Genomic DNA, 21,374 nt, shown 5'->3' on the forward strand with positions numbered 1-21,374 from the left:
TATGTGTTTTGGTATTTTAAATTTCTGTTTTTTTAATGTCGCTACATAAGTTCATTGTTAAGGGGCCCACTGAGGCTCTATCGCCCAGGGGCCCACTGAAACCTGGAGCCGGCCCTGTTTGCAGAAATTAGTAACACACTTGTCTAGACATAAGAAGGCAATCAATCAGGTTCCTGATTTCATTTTCTAAACGGCCGCAGATATATGAGAGCAGGCATCTGATTGGTGACTGAGCATCTCTCGTTGTACGTTATCTCCATCTCTGGTGTACACGTAACAGCAGTAGCTTGTAAACTGTTCTCAAGCTTCGCTTCGCTCTCGCACACAAGTTTTCCCTCTTCGCTTTCCGTCGCTCTTCTTTTTCATTATTTATAACGTGTTCTCAGGCCGCCCGTCTTTAAAACCTCTAGCCTCCGCAGCCCCGCCCCTTTCTGTAAACACTCCCCTACTCGTCGCCTATGGCCCGCCCCCTGGGTCAGCTGACCCCAAGCAGGCTGTCAGTGCGGCTAAACAAGAAGCGCTGCCGGGATCAGTGAGGTAAGGCGGGTGAGGGGAGGCACAGGCCGGCTCCGCTCTCTGACCGATCACCCTGTTATGTGTCTCCAGGGCCGGAGCGGCAGCCAGAAGTGTGGCCGGCACGGTGCCCTGTCCTCACATAGCTGGAGGCACATGTGATAAACAGCGGGCCCCGTGCCCCCTGGTGACTGCCATCACGTGTCATGTGCAAACACTAGAGGAATGTTCACATGTGTCGTATTCAGAATTGTGTGGCAGCCTGCAATCTGCACGGCCCTGCTTATAGACCAGCAGAGAATAGGGGAGCAGCAGGCCTTATAGGGGGCATCCTCCAAATATTCACTCTGGGTTTCTGCCTTTGCTTTAAAGGGGTTGTCCTACGTGTGTAAAAATTCATTAAAAATCTGTAAAATCTAGTTATTCAGCCCCTATCCGGAGGTGCTGACATCTTGTCTTGTCTGTTGTCCCTCAGTGTAGTCCAGCTAGTCATGTGTGCATGAGGAAGCTTGTAATTGATTGGGTACAGCAGTCACATGACAATATTAGACATTACCCCCAATTCTGCTCTATGAGGGGCAAGAGTTGTGGAGCGGGAACACAGGAGTTTATTTTTTCCTTAATCTTAAAAGGGGTTGGCCACTTCACCTCATGTTTTCTGTAATGTGTGTATAAGTATGAGGGGCAGGATATTAAGTAATTTACATTTATTAATAGTTCTGCTTTCTTGATATGTAAAGTGAAGCCTCCTGTCTTTTGCCTCATCAGTCAGAGATTCCTGTCCATAAAATGGCCGCAGATGGAGGATCATGTGATCTCTAACTGTCCAAGACAATCACCCTGCCAGGACCTTGTGATAGTATTCATTAATATAAGATCAAGGTCCCGGCAAGGAGATTGTTCATGGACAGATAGAGATCACATGACCCTCCATCTGCAGCCATTTTTTGGACAGGAATTCCTGGCTCAAGTGGTATAAGACAGGAGGCTTCACTTTACATATCCAGAAAGCAGAGCAGAACTATTAATAAATGTATATTGGTAAATTACCTAATATCCCGCTTCCCACCTTTACACACAAAAAACAGCCCCTTTAAGTTTAATGCCTTTTTTTTTCTGACAATCCCTTTACCATGGTCTAAGAGTGAATTAGCTTCAGCAGTGCTGTATTTGGGAAAGCTGAGTGACACTGCCATGACATGTCCCAAAGCTTTGTTCACACTGCCTCCCAAGAAAGCATTGTAAATCCTGGAACTTGGTTTGGAGACCAGTGAGGTGTGATGGTGTGTCCTCTCTGTCCCTTTATTACTCATTGTCACTGTGCTTGGGGCTTTTCCATGGTTTGTTTGGTCAGTGATGAATTCCTGTAGAAGAATCAATAACGAGTTGGTAGATGCCAGTTTTCCAGGACTAGAAGGACTGCAAACACCCTGACCCCCTGAGGATATGAGTCTGTGGCATAACCTGCCCATCAGCATCCACTGTAGATTTACCTGTGGAATGAGTTGTGTTGTGCTGCTATGACAACAGTTTGGGGGGGGGGGGGGGATGATTTATATGACTTGTGTGACCGATCACCTCTCCTGAAATACTAGTACAGTATTCATGAAGTTACGGCTCTGGTGCATCTTCCTCTGAGCTCTGTTCTGGGTCATACCTTTGTTATACCTACCGAATAACAAATTGGTTGACAACCTCATATTATATAATCAGTGCTGATTCAGATTTGTTATGGTTGCATGCATGAGATATAGGTTCTCGGTTCCAGGAAATAATATTTCTATGGTGTTTTTCTATTTGACTGCAGTGGATTGATCCGGTGTCTCTAGTGCTCGGAGGGGTAGCGGCAGTGGGTTGATCCGGTGTCTCTAGTGCTCGGAGGGGTAGCGGCAGTGGGTTGATCCGGTGTCTCTTGTGCTCGGAGGGGTAGCTGCAGTGGGTTGATCCGGTGTCTCTTGTGCTCGGAGGGGTAGCTGCAGTGGGTTGATCCGGTGTCTCTAGTGCTCGAAGGGGTAGCTGCAGTGGGTTGATCCGGTGTCTCTAGTGCTCGGAGGGGTAGCTGCAGTGGGTTGATCCCTTGTCTCTAGTGCTCGGAGGGGTAGCTGCAGTGGGTTGATCCGGAGTCTCTAGTGCTCGGAGGGGTAGCTGCAGTGGGTTGATCCGGAGTCTCTAGTGCTCGGAGGGGTAGCTGCAGTGGGTTGATCCCTTGTCTCTAGTGCTCGGAGGGGTAGCTGCAGTGGGTTGATCCGGTGTCTCTAGTGCTCGGAGGGGTAGCTGCAGTGGGTTGATCCGGAGTCTCTAGTGCTCGGAGGGGTAGCTGCAGTGGGTTGATCCCTTGTCTCTAGTGCTCGGAGGGGTAGCTGCAGTGGGTTGATCCAGTGTCTCTAGTGCTCGGAGGGGTAGCTGCAGTGGGTTGATCCAGTGTCTCTAGTGCTCGGAGGGGTAGCTGCAGTGGGTTGATCCGGTGTCTCTTGTGCTCGGAGGGGTAGCGGCAGTGGGTTGATCCGGTGTCTCTTGTGCTCGGAGGGGTAGCGGCAGTGGGTTGATCCGGTGTCTCTAGTGCTCGGAGGGGTAGCGGCAGTGGGTTGATCCGGTGTCTCTTGTGCTCGGAGGGGTAGCTGCAGTGGGTTGATCCGGTGTCTCTTGTGCTCGGAGGGGTAGCTGCAGTGGGTTGATCCGGTGTCTCTAGTGCTCGGAGGGGTAGCTGCAGTGGGTTGATCCGGTGTCTCTAGTGCTCGGAGGGGTAGCTGCAGTGGGTTGATCCAGTGTCTCTAGTGCTCGGAGGGGTAGCTGCAGTGGGTTGATCCAGTGTCTCTAGTGCTCGGAGGGGTAGCTGCAGTGGGTTGATCCCTTGTCTCTAGTGCTCGGAGGGGTAGCTGCAGTCGGTTGATCCGGAGTCTCTAGTGCTCGGAGGGGTAGCTGCAGTGGGTTGATCCCTTGTCTCTAGTGCTCGGAGGGGTAGCTGCAGTGGGTTGATCCGGTGTCTCTAGTGCTCGGAGGGGTAGCTGCAGTGGGTTGATCCGGGGTCTCTAGTGCTCGGAGGGGTAGCGGCAGTGGGTTGATCCGGTGTCTCTAGTGCTCGGAGGGGTAGCTGCAGTGGGTTGATCCAGTGTCTCTAGTGCTCGGAGGGGTAGCTGCAGTGGGTTGATCCCTTGTCTCTAGTGCTCGGAGGGGTAGCTGCAGTGGGTTGATCCGGTGTCTCTAGTGCTCGGAGGGGTAGCGGCAGTGGGTTGATCCGGTGTCTCTTGTGCTCGGAGGGGTAGCGGCAGTGGGTTGATCCGGTGTCTCTAGTGCTCGGAGGGGTAGCGGCAGTGGGTTGATCCGGTGTCTCTTGTGCTCGGAGGGGTAGCTGCAGTGGGTTGATCCGGTGTCTCTTGTGCTCGGAGGGGTAGCTGCAGTGGGTTGATCCGGTGTCTCTAGTGCTCGGAGGGGTAGCTGCAGTGGGTTGATCCCGTGTCTCTAGTGCTCGGAGGGGTAGCTGCAGTGGGTTGATCCCTTGTCTCTAGTGCTCGGAGGGGTAGCGGCAGTGGGTTGATCCGGTGTCTCTTGTGCTCGGAGGGGTAGCTGCAGTGGGTTGATCCGGTGTCTCTTGTGCTCGGAGGGGTAGCTGCAGTGGGTTGATCCCTTGTCTCTAGTGCTCGGAGGGGTAGCTGCAGTGGGTTGATCCGGTGTCTCTAGTGCTCGGAGGGGTAGCGGCAGTGGGTTGATCCGGTGTCTCTTGTGCTCGGAGGGGTAGCTGCAGTGGGTTGATCCGGTGTCTCTAGTGCTCGGAGGGGTAGCTGCAGTGGGTTGATCCGGTGTCTCTAGTGCTCAGAGGGGTAGCTGCAGTGGGTTTATCCGGTGTCTCTAGTGCTCGGAGGGGTAGCTGCGGTGGGTTGATCCGGGGTCTCTAGTGCTCGGAGGGGTAGCTGCAGTGAGTTGATCCGGTGTCTCTAGTGCTCGGAGGGGTAGCTGCAGTGGGTTGATCCGGGGTCTCTAGTGCTCGAAGGGGTAGCTGCAGTGGGTTGATCCGGGGTCTCTAGTGCTCGGAGGGGTAGCTGTAGTTGGCTGATACGGGGTCTAGTGCTAGGAGGGGGTAGCTGCAGTCGGTTGATCCGGAGTCTCTAGTGCTCGGAGGGGTAGCTGCAGTGGGTTGATCCGGTGTCTCTAGTGCTCGGAGGGGTAGCTGCAGTGGGTTGATCCGGTGTCTCTAGTGCTCGGAGGGGTAACTGCAGTGGGTTGATCCGGTGACTCTAGTGCTCGGAGGGGTAGCTGCAGTGGGTTGATCCGGTGTCTCTAGTGCTCGGAGGGGTAGCTGCAGTGGGTTGATCCGGTGTCTCTAGTGCTCGGAGGGGTAACTGCAGTGAGTTGATCCGGTGACTCTAGTGCTCGGAGGGGTAGCTGCAGTCGGTTGATCCGGAGTCTCTAGTGCTCGGAGGGGTAGCTGCAAAGGGTTGATCCGGGGTCTCTAGTGCTTGGAGGGGTAGCTGCAGTGGGTTGATCCGGTGTCTCTAGTGCTCGGAGGGGTAGCTGTAGTTGGCTGATACGGGGTCTAGTGCTAGGAGGGGGCGGCTGCAGTGGGTTGATCCGGTGTCTAGTGTTCAGAGGGGTAGCTGCAGTGGGTTGATCCGGAGTCTCTAGTGCTCGGAGGGGTAGCTGCAAAGGGTTGATCCGGTGTCTAGTGTTCGGAGGGGTAGCTGCAGTGGGTTGATCCGGTGTTTAGTGATCCGGGGTAGCTGCAGTGGGTTGATCCGGGGTAGCTGCAGTGGGTTGATCCGGTGTTTAGTGATCCGGGGTAGCTGCAGTGGGTTGATCCGGTGTTTAGTGATCCGGGGTAGCTGCAGTGGGTTGATCCGGTGTTTAGTGATCCGGGGTAGCTGCAGTGGGTTGATCCGGTGTTTAGTGATCCGTGGTAGCTGCAGTGGGTTGATCCGGTGTTTAGTGATCCGGTGTAGCTGCAGTGGGTTGATCCGGTGTTTAGTGATCCGGTGTAGCTGCAGTGGGTACTATTTTACCGTACAGTGCACTGTTTGTGGTGTTACATTCTGTTTTCTATCTGTAGATTTGTTACCTTGCTAGGTCTCCGGTATCTGCCTCACGCTCTATCTGTCTTGTACTTTACCCATAACAATGTAAACACAGACTAGTCTCTGTCTTTTTCCACAGTGGGAAATGTCTGTTGTATGTGAACATGTCCTGATGCAACAATTGTCTGGTGGGAGCTCTGCCCATCTGTTGTCACTTGTCATTGTATCGGAGCTCCCGCTGGAGCTTTACATCTGATATTCTGCAGGTAACGCATGTGCTGCCCGGATCCTCCTTGTGTTACATGTGTTTATTGAATTTAGTGCTATTAATATTTGATTTTCTGTGTACGGCCAGCGGAGGGGTTTCCCTGCAGTCCGTCTGCTATGGGGTAGCTCAGGTTGGAAGGCAGAGCTGCATCTTGTGACCCCGCTTCTCTGCAGCTGCTCTTATTATTGATCTGCTAGTAAACAGCAGTACATAGCAATGAAAACACGCCAATCCCTCCTACAGCCGGCGGGGGACAGCGCTCTGTGCTGAGCATCAAAGAGGTCAGACGAGAAGATGGAGGGTACTAATAACAATAAATAATCTCTATTTATAGTGCAATCAAGAGCTTACAGTCTATGCGGATGAGGGGGTGACACAAGAGCTTACAGTCTATGAGGATGAGGGGGGTGACACAAGAGCTTACAGTCTATGAGGATGAGGGGGTGTCACTAGAGCTTACAGTCTATGAGGAGGAGGGGGGTGACACAAGAGCTTACAGTCTATGCGGATGAGGGGGGTGACACAAGAGCTTACAGTCTATGAGGATGAGGGGGTGACACAAGAGCTTACAGTCTATGCGGATGAGGGGGGTGACACAAGAGCTTACAGTCTATGAGGATGAGGGGGTGTCACTAGAGCTTACAGTCTATGAGGAGGAGGGGGGTGACACAAGAGCTTATAGTCTATGAGGATGAGGGGGTGACACAAGAGCTTACAGTCTATGAGGATGAGGGGGTGACACAAGAGCTTACAGTCTATGAGGACAAAGGAGTGGCACAAGAGCTTACAGTCTATGAGGAGGAGGGGGGTGACACAAGAGCTTACAGTCTATGAGGATGAGGGGGTAACACAAGAGCTTACAGTCTATGAGGACAAAGGAGTGGCACAAGAGCTTACAGTCTATGAGGAGGAGGGGGTGACACAAGAGCTTACAGTCTATGAGGATGAGGGGGTAACACAAGAGCTTACAGTCTATGAGGATAAAGGGGTGGCACAAGAGCTTACAGTCTATGAGGATGAAGGGGTGACACAAGAGCTTACAGTCTATGAGGATGAAGGGGTGACACAAGAGCTTACAGTCTATGAGGATGAAGGGGGTGACACAAGAGCTTACAGTCTATGAGGATGACTTATGTAGTAACCTCACCAAGTAGGAAGGTGTTCAACTTCGGTTACACATAGATCATTAGACTGCATACGGAACCACTGACCCTTCGCTGGGATGTTACTTTGCTAAAGAGACAAACTCCTCCATATTCCTGATTCTAAATTTCTAAGGGGAGTTTCTTTGTGTTCTTGTCACCTGTCCTGAGACAATCCTCCAAGCCTGACCATGTTTATATACAGGAACGTATGCAACTCCTTTCATACAGTCACAATACACATAGGGGGACATATATCTTTATTTTGATCTGGTTTTTTCTTCTTCTTTTTGCTAGTAAAAATATTTTTGGGACTTTCTAGGTGCAGTTTTGCAAATATTCCAGGCTCTTAAGAAGTAAGGCTATATTCACACTGCCGTTGCCTGCCCGTACCGTACCGTAGCGGGCAACGGCAGTGTACGGGGAGAGGAGGAGGAGGAGGTGAGCGCAGCTCACCCCCGCCCCTCTCCATAGGAATTAATGGCGCACTGCGCCGTACTACGGATTAAGATAGGACAGGTCCTATCTTTTTCCGGGTACGGAACGGTACGGCACCGTACCGCTCCCGTAGGGTGCCGTGCGCCCATTGCTGCCTATGGGGGACGTATATCGGCCGTATATACGGCGGCCGTATATACGTCCCCCATACGTCAGTGTGAATATAGCCTTAGCCAGTGGTTTTGTTTGTTTCGGCGTTCCTAAATGTATTGTTCCACAACAAATGTTTTCTTTGTTTTGCGACTTTTTAGGTGCAACTGACCCCATACATGCACCTAAAAGTCGGATTTTCTTTTTTTTTTTTTTTAAACCCTCAAATCAAAGGGGGGAAAAAAGACATGCATCTCAACGGCAAATTTAGAAAGATACATAGCACTGCTAAAGTATCCGACTTCAGCAAACTTTAAAGAGTCACATAGGAAAACAAATGAAAAGTGTGCCGCATAGAGTTGTGTTCTTTTCATGTGTTCACATGTACACATCATTTGCATTGTATACATCCTGGAATGGCCCATGTAAATACAATAGTATAGTATTTCCTATGTAGCTGTGTATTGCCTATGAAGAGATGAGCAGTTTGGCAACAATTCATACTGGAAAACCTATGGCATCTCTGTTTTTATTGGAGCTGCCAAGCCCAGCACATTGCATACACAGCCCTTCACATAAATGAGAGGTTATGTAATAGATGGCTACTCCTAGTACATTCTTCACAGAAGCCTATTTAGAAGAAATATAAGGCGTTGGGAATTTCTACTGCTCTAGGAGAACACAGTGATAATGTATAATAGTTCTGTGTAACTGTGGAAAAGAACTTGTTAACAAGACATGTAACAATTGTCTAACTGTGTTAGATTCTGATAGCTGGCAACAGTCTAAGATTTTGATACTGATAACTTAGCCCTAGCATGAGCCAGTTATATCAGATGATTGGTATATTATATACATCCAACTGTATCAGCAGATAGGCCACTGAGAAAAACAGAATTTGGAGCAGGACTTCAACACAGACAAATCGCTATACTGTGTAGTTAGTGGCTACATATTGTATGGCTCCATACATTATCAGCAGATCAAGGATTGTAAACCAAGCACACTGACATACTGGTATGCGTCCCCTCTGGCAGGATCTACTCTTCTTTTAGCTTCTTGTACCATAGTTATTTAAAAAAAAAGTTTAAAAAATTATGCAAAAATATTTGCATAATTTGCATAATGTATTAAAGCCCCCCCCCCCCCCTTAAAAACAAAGGGCCTAAAGCTAAAAAGCTAAAATAAGAGCAGATCCTGCCAGAGGGGGCGCACACCAGTATGTCAGTGTGCTTGGTATACAATCCTTAATCTGGTGATAGATGTCTTTTAAGGTCCTTTTGCAGATGTAAATACTCCCAGCAATAAGAAAAGCATTATCTGGCGGCTGTCACCCCGCCATGCAAACTGTATGATGACTCCTCATGTAAATGGCGCTCCACATTCAGTGCGTTCACAGTAAGATGCCCTGGGGCACTGCACAAGGAAAGTTAATTATTATTTTCAGCTCTGAGGAGTCTCACGTGTTTCTCAGCAAATGTTCCCTTCCGGTGTGAGAAAGCTATGTATCGGCTTCATTATGTGGTACAGAGCAGAGGTGCCACCAATCCCCCCCCCCCCCCCCCCCCCCAATGTCTGGCATGTGAGTATCCAGGCTCCTCCAGTCACCCGGTCTGCTGCCAGCTATGTGTCCCTGTGGGTGTACTCAGTTGGCATCTGATGACTATGTGAGTGGGTCTTGGGACACAGGCTGCCCAGTGATTTCTACAGAGCTGCATTTTAGCTGTGAATTTACCATTAATTTTTCTTTTTTTGCTTTTTGTACACAGATACATTAAAGAGTTCAATACAAGTAACTATGTGATGGATTTCAACTGCTGATCCATGGACGCCCCGGCAGCAAGGTATGTACTGTATAACTTGTACATGCTATTGCCTTAAAGGGGTTGTCCGAGTTCTTGAAAAAAAGCTAAAAGTGGCCGGGACAGGGCTGCTTAAAAAAAATAAAGATGTACTTACCTTCCAGTGCCCTCCGGTATCCAGTGCTGCTGTCACTCCGGTCCAGGCGCCATGTAAACAAACATGGCCGCCAGAGCAGCGCTGGACTTAGTTCCGGCCGGACCCGACAGACTTCCGGCCCCCATACACAATGCTGTGTATAGGGACGGATAGGCGTGCCCGGCCACGGGCGGCCGGAAGCTGAATCCAGCGCTGCTCCGGTGGCCATGTTTGTTTACATGGCGCCCGGACCGGGCGACAGCAGCGTTGGATACCGGAGGGCACCGGAAGGTAAGTACATCTTTATTTTTCTTAAGCAGCCTGCTCCCGGCCGCTTTTAGCTTTTTTTCAAGAACTCGGACAACCCCTTTAAATAGTTGCTTTGTACTAAGGTGAGGCTTAAAGGGGGTGTCTACTATTATCATATTGGTGTAGGGCTGACACCCGGTCCCCATAGCAATCACCTGTTATAACCTTCTTAAACAGAGAGCACTGGCCCGGAGGCATTGGCTGCTTTGCTTCCAGTACAGTCCAGAAGCTGTAGGTACAGACTCGGCTTCTATTCATTTCTATCTGAGCTGTAGTTGTAGTTAGTTTCCAGTCAATGCAGAGCGCACAAAGCTCATTCTTCTAGCTTGCGGCGCTGCATGTTGGCCTCTGACTTATCAGACATGGATGCCCTACCTGTGTATAGACAGTCAATATTAATTTATAGCCAATCCTTGAGAAATCAGGAATTTACTCTACAATAGCCAGAATTACAAGACCTGGTTTCAGCTCACTTTGCAAGGAAAGCCTCAGAAACACATAGCATCTGTATTGTGTAATCTTTATATGCTTTAGCTCAATTTTAATGTATGGGAGTAGTGTACTCTATTGTTCTAGATAGAGTGAAAACCTTACACAATATGGTAACAGGTGGTCCCATCCTTACGAACACCCGCCTTACAGATGACCCCTAGTTACAAACGGACCTCTGGATGTTAGTAAATTACTGTACTTTAGTCTTAGGCTACAATAATCAGCTTTTACAGTTATCAAAGTTATTGTTAATCCTGGTTCTTCTGACAATCCAAAATTTTGTCACAGAGGCCAAAAAAAATTTGGCTGGGCTTACAATGATATAGTATACAGTTCCGACTTCCATACAAATTCAACTTAAGAACAAACCTCCAGAACTTATCTTCTATGTAACTCGGGGACTTCCTGCAATTGGATAAATAACACGGTGCTCTGGCTTACAGATTTCACTGCGAACTGGACAATCTGACTCGCTGTAAGGCCCCATGCACATGGGTCCTGGTCCAGGTGTAGCATTCGGCCATCTAAAGAAGGGGAGGGGGGAGTGCTTCTTACCCCTTCCCTATCCAAAGGGAGCCAAGCAGCCATGCCGTATTTTAGACAAAAGATAGAGCATCTATTTTTCAGTCGGCAGCATGGTACGATAACACCTCTCTGCTTACCATACTGTGCTTGATGCACTTCTATGGCGGCTGTCTGCTTGATGGCGTGCAGCTAGCATAAGGCCGCTATATACGTTCATGAGTGGGGTCAAACTCTGATTTTTAGTTTCCTAAACAGTCAGCACAATATTTTTTATTTTAATTGGCTCTCAAAATGTCAACCTAAAAGATGGATTAACTGCGGATATAGGCAGCTCCCAAACTTTTGCTGTATCACAGAAAGAATATTGACCAGTTCCATAGGTTTGTTCTGAAGTTGAATTTGTATGTAAGTCAATGTATATTTTATAATTGTAGATCCAAACAAACATTTTTTTTTTTCCCAGTGACAATTGGAGTTTCAAAATTTTTTGCTGTAATGGGACCAAGGATTATCAATAAAGCTTCCTTACAGACACCTTACAGCTGATCATTGCAGTCTGGGACTATAGTAAAGCATACAGACACTCCAGAGGTCACAGTGGGCAGAGGGGTCCATCTTTAACTATGGGTTGTCTGTACGTCGGGTGTCCTTATGTAGGGGACCACCTGTACTAGTCCATAACTTCCTAGATGACCTCTACCCCTGTCCAGAATGGAGCTACCTCTGAATATTTCCATCAGGGTCCCCACTCCCCTATTTCACCTCCAGCACAAATTGAGACGCCCCTGGAGACACTCATGGGTCTTGTTTAATGGGCTAACTTGATATCTTGCTTGGTGACAAATGGCCTTGTCAGAGCATGTGCAACAGGAATAACAAAGTGACAACAATAACAGCGTTCAAGTTATACTGTAGTTCAATCAGAAGAAAACTTTCTTGTGGAGCAACTTATTAGAGAATGGGTGTAGTGGTCAGCGTGTATGCATTATCATCAATCAAATTATATGGGTTTTTTTTGGGACACCCCCTTTAAGAATGATTCATAATGTTGCATTAATATGTGAAAGATAAAGAATGATATTGCATGCTTGGACATTTCTCTCACAATCTCCTTCTTAGTTTTATGACATTTATTTCTACATGAGAGTTTTAGTGAAGATTTGTGTCTGAGATTTATCCTAGATTAAAAATAAATTGCAGCTAAATCACATGTCCCTCACACAAGCACCATGTGGTGTTTGTGCATATACCAGTATGATTGGATCGCACTTTTAGAAGTTTGCTTTTACACTGTTTTCTATGTGATTTTATAACACTCTTTTTAATGTAACTTTAGTTCGGAAGATTTGGAAAGCGTTCAAGAAAGAGGTGCTGCATATGTATGGCAGGTGGGGTCTTCCCCTGTTACACCAGTAAGATTTCCTGGCCTGGGCGTAAGAACTGTGCTACAAGCCAGCCTCGGAAGAAATCATGGACTGCTACTCACTAGTGGTATGTGGAGTCTTCAGTACAATGATGCTTTCTATTGTATTCTCCTATACAGGATCATGTACTACATGAAAGGGGTTGCTGGTCTACACTATCTCCCAAAAAAGTAAATAGGAGAACAGAAATGGAGTAGTATTTTGAGCAAACAGCTGTTTCTGTCACTACATACCTAGTGTTTGGTAGAAGGAGCCATGTATTACCATCTCCGCTATGAGCATACCCTTCTAATAATCCACCATGTTTAACATTAGGTCAGCATGTCTATAGTCAGTAACCAGATGATGTTGATTTTTTTTTTTTTGTATTTTCTCTGCGATCTTTTAGATGGTGAAGTCTTCAGCATTGGCAAGCAGCCTTGGAAGGAGAATGCCGGTGATTTTCCCTGTGATGTCCCTTTATTGGAGAAGACATTGAGTGGTCACCGTGTAATATGTGTTGCTGCGGGAAGTTATCACAGTGGTGCAGTGACAGAAAATGGGATGGTTTACATGTGGGGGGAGAACACAGCGGGGCAGTGTGCCATTGCCAACCGCCCATCTATACCAGAACCTGTGCCAATCACCATAACTGACCAGGAAAGCACACCGCCTCTGTGGGTGCGAGTCATCCAGCTGGCATGCGGAGAAGAGCACACACTAGCCTTGTCACTAAGCAGGGAAATCTGGGCTTGGGGTACTGGCTGTCAGCTTGGACTAATAACTTCAACTTTCCCTGTCACCAAGCCTCAGAAAGTGGAACATCTTGCAGGTCGGATTGTGCTGCAGGTAGTATGTGGCGCATTTCACAGCCTGGCCCTGGTGCAGTGCCCACTTGCGCAAGATGTAAAGCCAGTGCCAGAGAGATGCAATCACTGTAGAGAGCTGCTGATAACTATGACTGAGAAGGAGGACCATGTCATCATTTCTGACGCTCACTGTTGTCCGCTTGGGGTAATGTTGGCAGAATCCACACCTGACACAAGGACTAGCAAGTCTCCCTTGTCGGTGAAGGATAAAAGTTTCAAAGTGGAAGAAATTGCATTTTCTCCTGATATCCAGGAGGACAGAAGCAGCTGTGGCTCAAAACGGACAGACTCTGAGCCGGAGGTTGGCACAGATGTGGCCAGCATGTGTGAAAGTGAGCTTACTGGTAATGCAGACAAGCTAGTATGTGACAATGATCTACAATGCGACACTGATCCGTTCACGGAGGAGACCTCTTCTCTAAATACAGTCTTAGATCACAAGGTAAGATACTCTACATCAAAAAATCACTGTGTTGGCATAATGTAAAATATTCAGAGCTTTCCATACCTGTCCCATACATGTTGTTCCTTCTTGACATGAATTCTGCATTCCATCTACCAGTATAGCAATCATATAGCGTTTCCATCTCTGTTCCTTTATGTAAGGGCTCATTCAGACAGCCGTGTGTTATACCAGTATAGCAATCAAATAGCGTTTCCATCCCAGTCCCTCAAGGGCTCATTTAGACGGCTGTGTGCTCCCCAAGATCAGATCCTGGGCAAACACTGGGCCGGGAGGAGGAGGGGTGAATGCTCTTCACCCCTCCAAGTCACGTGACCAGATCACTGCCCCTATAACGGCCGTCTGAATGGATGCTTAGAGCTTTGCATTTTTTTGTCCTATGGAGCAAAATGTAGGTTCCCTGTAGGTTTTCTGACAGACCTTTGTGATGAAGCTCCCAAAGACAGAGCATTGCTATTCTATGTATTTAACAAAGAATATTATTTTATTTGTTGTGTTTTGCTACTGTTCTGCTATGTTTTCTTATTCAGCAGTGTAGTCTAAACATGTATTTTCCTTTTTCTTTCATCTAGACTAAAGAGCACAAGATCACAGATGTGGTTGACTGTCTTATAAGTCCTGCAACTACAACAACATCAGCTCTTAATAGCCTTGTTGTGTCCTGTGCATCAGCCGTCGGTGTCCGCGTAGCTGCTACATGTGAAGCTGGAGCTTTATCACTAAAGAAAGTCATGAACTTTTATTCTGGAGTTCTGTGTGATGGCGATGTCCAGAATCCTTTAGGCGCTGCCCCACATGAGGGGCTGAAGGACAGCAGGGAAGAGCAAGTGAAACTAGAGTCCATGCAGGGTAAGAAAAGCTCCAGTCTTGTGGATATACGAGAAGAGGAGGCTGAAGCAGGTTGTAGAAGACTGTCCTTGCCAGGACTTCTTTCTCAAGGTAAACAACGTCCTAAGGTACTTATCCCTCATTCTATAGTTTCATCTGATTATGTTATTACGTTATGTCTTGCTTTGTCTATGTACCCCACAATCTGTGCAGAATATAATGACGCTATATAAATAAAGATGTATTATTTATTATATCAAATCTTAATTTCTGCATTGAATTTTTCATCATACGGTCGTATATTGGTCGATCTATGCCAACTTATGATCCTATAGTGTTGAAACAGACAAAGGCAAAACACCAGGTTAAATCAAATCAAAAGAGAAGGGAACACTGTCTGCGTCTGTAGAAAACAAGGTTTAATCACCAGAGTAGACAAGGCTTCTGTACTGTAAGAATTGTAAATCTCTGGAATAGCTGAGCTCAGGTGCTAGTCACAGCAGGGACAGCAGAGAGCTTCAAAAAGGGTCTAGATGACTTTTTACATCTAAATAACATTGACTGTTCAATGTTAATATAGATTAATTCTATTGATAGTATAGAATTGTTTCCCTTAAATCCCTTATTTTACTTTTTTCAACTGAATAAACTATGTAACTATTTAACCTTATATGACAGATGCCCATAGGCCCATGTTTGTGGAAACATTCCTTTTGGACTCCAAATATGGCAGTTAAAATAAATACCTGGATCAACATCCCATCTCAAGAATTTTGATCCCATAGATGGGTTTTGTGAAACACAACATCCTGACACTATATAACAGTGATGGCGAACCTTTTAGAAACTGAGTGCCCAAACTACAACCAAAATCCACTTATTTACCGTGCCAACGTGGCATTTTAAGCATTAACTTATTTCTACGTGTTCTTCCACTTATTTCAAATGTATCGGGCTCCTGATGCCACTAAGGCAGTTGAAAGAAAGACGGCAAATAGCTTCTCTCCGGGGACTCTATGTACAGGAAGAATGGTGGGTCTAGCAGGACGACCTCCAAAGATAATGCAGTTCTGTCAACACCTTCTCACTTTTCCCACAGTTCCAAACACCCAATGAAGTGTCACTTTAAAATAGCGCTGAGAGCAGCATCTTATAAATTGCCTGCGACTGCAGAAAGATTTGGTCCTGTTTGGTGTACTCTGTCCTGCAGTGATGGCCTGAGTGCCCACAGAAAGTGCTCTGAGTGCCACCTCTGGCACCCGTGCCATAGGTTCGCCACCACTGCTATATAACTTTTACATCTCAGCTGTGTGCACGAAAAAGAGCTATAATAAGCAGCTATGTATCTCTCCCTATTACTGTCCCAGATTTCCCCTCAGTCTAGCACTACATGATGAATCTACATGGATAACTTTTTAAAGGGTTTGTACCATCTTTGATTTGATTTGCTTATACCCCAACAATTTGATTGGTGGGGATATGAAAATTTGGACTCCCACTGAGCACATGGGCCGGACTTTATTTAGTGTCTTTGGAATTTCCCAAAATTGCCAAGCTCAATGCTCTGATATTTCCAGCAGCCCTCATTGAGGATCATTTTGTGTTTTTTGCGATTATCCAAGCACTGTACATGGCTCTTTTTTTCCGTTAAGAATATTCAATTCCTTACCTAGCTTAAATCTGCAGCAATAATTGAAATACAGTTGTGTATAATTTTAAGCTTTTACTATTGAATAAACTTGAGAAAATTCATTATATTTGAAAAAATTCTGATTTTAATTTTAGGCAAAATTGCTCAACCCTACATTTATCCACGTTAGCCATTTCTCCAATTAAGCCTTCACTAATCCTCTGTAAGGTATTATCCTCCTCTGTGTTGATTACTTTACAGAGCTTAATATCATCCACAAATATTTTAAATTCTACTATGTTAAATATCTGTGAGGTTATTAATAAAAATATAAATAATTTTTGGGATTATGTTGTACTTCACTTGTTTTTCAGACTGATTACACTGATCAGTGACTTACAGCCCTGTAGGTGTGGTTGTACATACAGAAAAAAGCTGACAGTCTCTAATAGCCCCACCTTTGATATAACTACTGCTCTAAAGGGAAGGATTACCAGAGCTATTAATTAATAAATTATAATTACACAAAAATCTTTTCCATTTATTTATCCTTTTATCAAATAGCAACACTCTTCAGAATATAAAATTATATTCATGTAACTCAGATCCATTATTAAATCTTTTCTTTGCAGTTTCCCCAAGATTGTTGAGAAAAGTTGGAAGAGCCAAGATGAGAACGATTGCCTTGACCCCTACAAACAGCGGAGAAGCCGATGTATTGCTGCCATGTTTAAGGACAGAAGTGTGGAGCTGGGGACGAGGCAAAGAGGGACAGCTGGGGCATGGAGATGTCCTGCCACGGTTAGAGACCTTATTATGTTATTTATACAATAACCATTTACTAAGAATGCAATTGTACATAAAATGTTTTATTAATTGTATTAAACTATATTTTTTTATGTAGATTACAACCCCTCTGTGTCCGCAGTATGGATGGCAAAGAGGTGGTGCAGCTGGCAGCCGGCAGCCATCATTCTATTGCACTCACTGCCAAGTCTCAAGTAGGTAGCATTCACTTTCTGGAGTTTTTCTTGTGTTTTTTATTTTTTTTTTCTTCTTGTGAACATTTAATATCGTTATGGATTTTACCTAGAATCCTAAACTGTAAGTTCTTGCAAGCAGTGCTCACAATCCTATTGTTTCATATGACTATATTTTTACTCTATAATGGCGACTTATTTGTGTATCTAAATAAAGATTATTATTAGCTGCATTTAGGACAAGGCTACCGTATATACTGGAGTATAAGCCGAGGTACCCAAATTTAACACAAACTGTGAAAAACCATTGACTCGAATATAAGCCTGGGGTGGGAAATGCATTGGTCACAGCCTCCACCCAGTATATAGTTAGCCAGCCCCCTGTCCCTCGGTCTATAGCCAGCCAACTGTCCCCAGTATGTAGCTTTCCTGCCCCCTGTCTCCTGTCAGCAAGCAGCCGATGTCGCGGTGAGAGGACCTGCAGGGGGCATTGGAAAGGTGAGAACAGTGTTTGATTGTTTTTATAGACCTGAGTATAAGCCGAGTTGGCTGTCCCACAAGCTGTACAAATCTGTGGTTGTCCACTTGTTAGGAGATCTTCATACAGTTAATAATAGGTCATGTACTTTTTCTTGTAGGTTTATTCTTGGGGAAGTAATGTTTCAGGACAACTTGGCCACCAGCAGACACCAACAACTATGCCGCGCCTTGCTAAGGTTCGAGTCCTGTTGTGGGTTTTTTTTCTAAAATTGTAATATTGGGTCAGTAATGAAGTGTGCATCACTCTGCCTGGTAAATACCACAAAGGCCATTGCAGTCACCTATTTGCTTTGGTTCCTTCGTTCCCGCACTGATGTGAAACTGACAACCAAACCTAGGGATATTTCATCAATATTCCTATTTAGCTGATTACAGCAGAATTGGTGAGATAAAAAAAGAATCTACAAAGAATGGAGAGGCCTGTAAATTTTATTACACTTTTTTTATTACACTTCAACTGTGAGATACATGATTTTCTCGATTCTTCTTTTTTAAATTTTATTTTGTATGATTTTTTTTAATAATAAATTAGCATTTTAACTCAAAAGTATTTGATCCCCTACCAATGAGCAAGAATTCTGTCTCTCTCAGTTCTTTTATTTATTTTTATAAAAAGCTCCTCCTACTCTGCACCCATCACCTATATTAACTGCACCAATTTGAACTTATTTCTTGTACAAAAGACTCCTGTCAATCATACTCCAGCCTCTCCACCAAGACCAAAGAGCTGTCGTAAGGACACCAAGGACAAAATGGTAGACCTGCACAAGGCTTGTATGGGCTACAGGAACATAAAACAAATAGCTTGCTGAGGAGAGAACAATTGTTGGCACAATTATTAGAAAATTGAAGAAGATGGTCATCACTCTTCCTTGGTCTGGGGCTTCATGCAAGATCTCGCTAATGGGTTAAGGATTATTCTGGGAAAGGTCAACAATCGACCCAAAACTATGCCAGAGGACCTGGTTAATGACCTGAGGCCAGCTGGAATTACTATCTCAAAGATGACTTTTACTAACGCAAAGCAACATCATGGATTAAAATCCTGCAAGGCTTGCAAAGTCCCCCTGCTCGTGCCAACACATGTCCAGGCCTGTTTGAAGTTCCCCACTGATTATCTGGATGATCCCGAGGAGGCTTGGGAGAAGGTCATGTGGTCAGATGAGACCGAAATTAGAATGAATACAAACCTAAAAACACTGTCCCAAATGTGAAGCATGGGGAAAACATCCAGCAGGGGAAGGTATGACTACACCATATTAAAGGGAGGATGGACAAAAACCTCCTCTCAGTAAAAGCATGGTGGTGGTTGGGCCTTCCAGTATGACTATTATCACAAATACACCGCCAGGACAACTAAGCAGCAGCTTCGTATGAAGCATTTCAAGGTCCTGGAGTGGTTTAGCCAATCTCCAGACCTGAACCAAATCCGAAATCTTTGGAGGGAGCTGAAGCTTAATGTTGCCCAGCGACAGGCTTGAAACCTGGAAGATCTGGAGGCCTGGGCCAAAATCCCTGCTGCTGTGTGTTGCCTAAAAGAAATCCAGGAAACGTCTGACCTGTGTGATTTGTTTCTGTACCGAATATTACAGAATATTTCTATGGTATCAAATACTTTTTTCATGCAATTAATTATCAATCATACAATGTGATTTTCGTAATTTTTTTTTTTTTTTTAGATTCTGTGTCTCACAGTTGAAGTGTACCTACAATACAGATACAATTACAGAGCTCTCCTTTCTTTCTAGGTGGGAAAACTTAAAATAAAATTGGCCTGGGGTCAAATACTTATTTCCCCCACTGTACATGTCCAAGTTATCTTTCAGAAGCTTTTGTTTCTAGTGATGTGAGAGCTCAGAGATGATAATCTAGAGGGCTGACATGTATGATTCTATGTGACTGCTCCACCTATGGTACCTTCTCTTCTCGGGCACTTTGTGGTTTCCTCTTGTAAACTGCCTTGTACAGTAGATATCACCTGATGTATAGTCAGAGAGGCAGAGACAAAGTAAGCATTTGTGAATCGCTGGAACTCCAAGCTTTGTCACATACTGTAAGTCTACATCCCTATCTGGATATGTTTACTTAGGAAATTATGTTAAGAATTTATAATCTGTAAAGATCTGAACTCCGTAATGAAACACAATGTTATTTGGCTCGCCCTTTCTATTGTAAGTAATATTGACCTTTGGTTTAAAAATGGTATTTCCTGTAAATCTCCTTTTCACTAGGTGAATGAAGATGGCACAGTGTGGAGTGTGGCTGCTGGGCAGGATTATTCTCTCTTTTTAGCACATGGGAAAAACGAGTACCAGCCTGTTGTATATTTTAGTGGACCTGGAGCAGCTGACTTATCCAGCGGTGTAGAACCAGTGCAGGCACCAATTCAGCTTACAGAGTGTGCCCAGGTCAGTGCCTACCGAACATCAAGATGGGGTTGTGTGCCCAACCCAGTGACCATTATAAAAACACAATAGGAACATATCCAATGACGTAACACATACAAACTTGTATTTCATGCAAAATGGTGTCTTCTTTATCAAAATGTTAGGCATAAATACAACTACAGGCAGTCCCCTACTTAAGGACACCCGACTTACAGACGACCCCTAGTTACAGACGGACCTATCTGGAAGTTTTATTATAGTCCCAGGCTGCAATGATCAGTCTGTAATGAAGCTTTATTGATGATAGTCCTTGGTCCAATTACAGCAAAAAATTGTCACTGGGGCAAAAAAAAAAATTTAGTCTGGAGCTACAATTGTAAAATATACAGTTCTGACTTGTATACAAATTAAACTTAAGAGCAAACCTATGGAACCTATCTTCTATGTAACCTGGGGACTGCCTGTACAAGGAACTAGTATGTGGTAGAGATATGTGGACAATGTCTTGTTATTGTGTAAGAGCAGTGAAGCACAATTGTTGGAATTTAAGTAGTTTTTGAACTCTCAACATTTAATTAATCAAGTTTTTCATTAAGTATGATAAAAGCACAGTTCATTATTTAAATGTGGAAGTCATTAAAACAGAGGATAGACTTGAGACCTCTTCATACACCAAACCCAAGACGAGATATTTTCACCCCCCATCTACTTTTCGTGGTATATCTAAGAGTCAGTTTATTAGGGCTAAAAGAATGTCATAAAAACAAACAGCTGTTAGTTTATAAATTTGTTAAGAGAGAGGATATAACAAAGGGGAAGAAAAAATGTAGGGGAGACAGATCTGAATGTGAACGACACCAGGGTACGGAAGAGAACTGCTTTTCATATTCGCGTATGATGAACAACGTAACCTTATTAAAGACACAGGGGCAAATTTACTTACCCGGTCCATTCGCGTTCCAGCAGCGGCTTCTCCGCTCTGGATTCGGGTCCGGCCAGGATTTAATAAGGTAGTTCTTCCGCCGTCCACCAGGTGGCGCTGCTGCGCTGAAAGTAAACTCATCGCGCCGGAATGCACCGAGCTGGACCAGGTGAAGGTAAGCGGTCCTTATGCGACACATTTTCGGTTTTTAAATGCGGCGGTTTTTCCGAATACGTCGGGTTTTCGTTCGGCCACGCCCCCCCGATTTCCGTCGCGCGCATGCCAGCGCCGATGCGCCACAATCCGATCGCGTGCGCCAAAATCCCGGGGCAATTTAAGTACAAGCGGCGCAAAACGGAAATATTCGGGTAACACGTCGGGAAAACGCGAATCGGGCCCTTAATAAATGACCCCCACAGTATTAAACCATTGGGATTTGCTGAAATGTCATGACAAGTTGTTTCAAGAATCTCCACAGATTGTATATCACAAAGATAAATCCTTAGCCAATGTATGAGTGCATTAAGACATCAGTCCTAAGAAACCCAGTAAACAAACATTTTTACGGTCC

General features: G+C 45.3%; 1 protein-coding gene across 2 annotated transcripts in view; it reads left to right on the top strand.

The window, feature by feature from the left end:
* Window positions 1-290: 290 nt before the first annotated feature.
* The window catches only part of ALS2 (alsin Rho guanine nucleotide exchange factor ALS2), a 50,076-nt gene continuing 28,992 nt past the window's right edge, over window positions 291-21,374 (top strand). The window contains exons 1-9 of one of the 2 annotated variants that reach the window (XM_072121217.1): window positions 291-537; window positions 9,287-9,361; window positions 12,118-12,272; window positions 12,594-13,495; window positions 14,089-14,455; window positions 16,607-16,775; window positions 16,879-16,975; window positions 17,593-17,670; window positions 19,726-19,902. In XM_072121217.1, coding sequence (XP_071977318.1) covers window positions 9,342-9,361; window positions 12,118-12,272; window positions 12,594-13,495; window positions 14,089-14,455; window positions 16,607-16,775; window positions 16,879-16,975; window positions 17,593-17,670; window positions 19,726-19,902 — 1,965 coding nt within the window. In that variant the 5' untranslated portion in view covers window positions 291-537; window positions 9,287-9,341. Of the gene's footprint in view, window positions 538-5,659; window positions 5,786-9,286; window positions 9,362-12,117; window positions 12,273-12,593; window positions 13,496-14,088; window positions 14,456-16,606; window positions 16,776-16,878; window positions 16,976-17,592; window positions 17,671-19,725; window positions 19,903-21,374 lie in introns of those variants that run through there. The other variant, XM_072121218.1, reaches the window with a different exon arrangement.

The sequence above is a fragment of the Engystomops pustulosus genome, chromosome 8 (assembly GCF_040894005.1).
Source record: "Engystomops pustulosus chromosome 8, aEngPut4.maternal, whole genome shotgun sequence".
Lineage (NCBI taxonomy): Eukaryota > Metazoa > Chordata > Amphibia > Anura > Leptodactylidae > Engystomops > Engystomops pustulosus.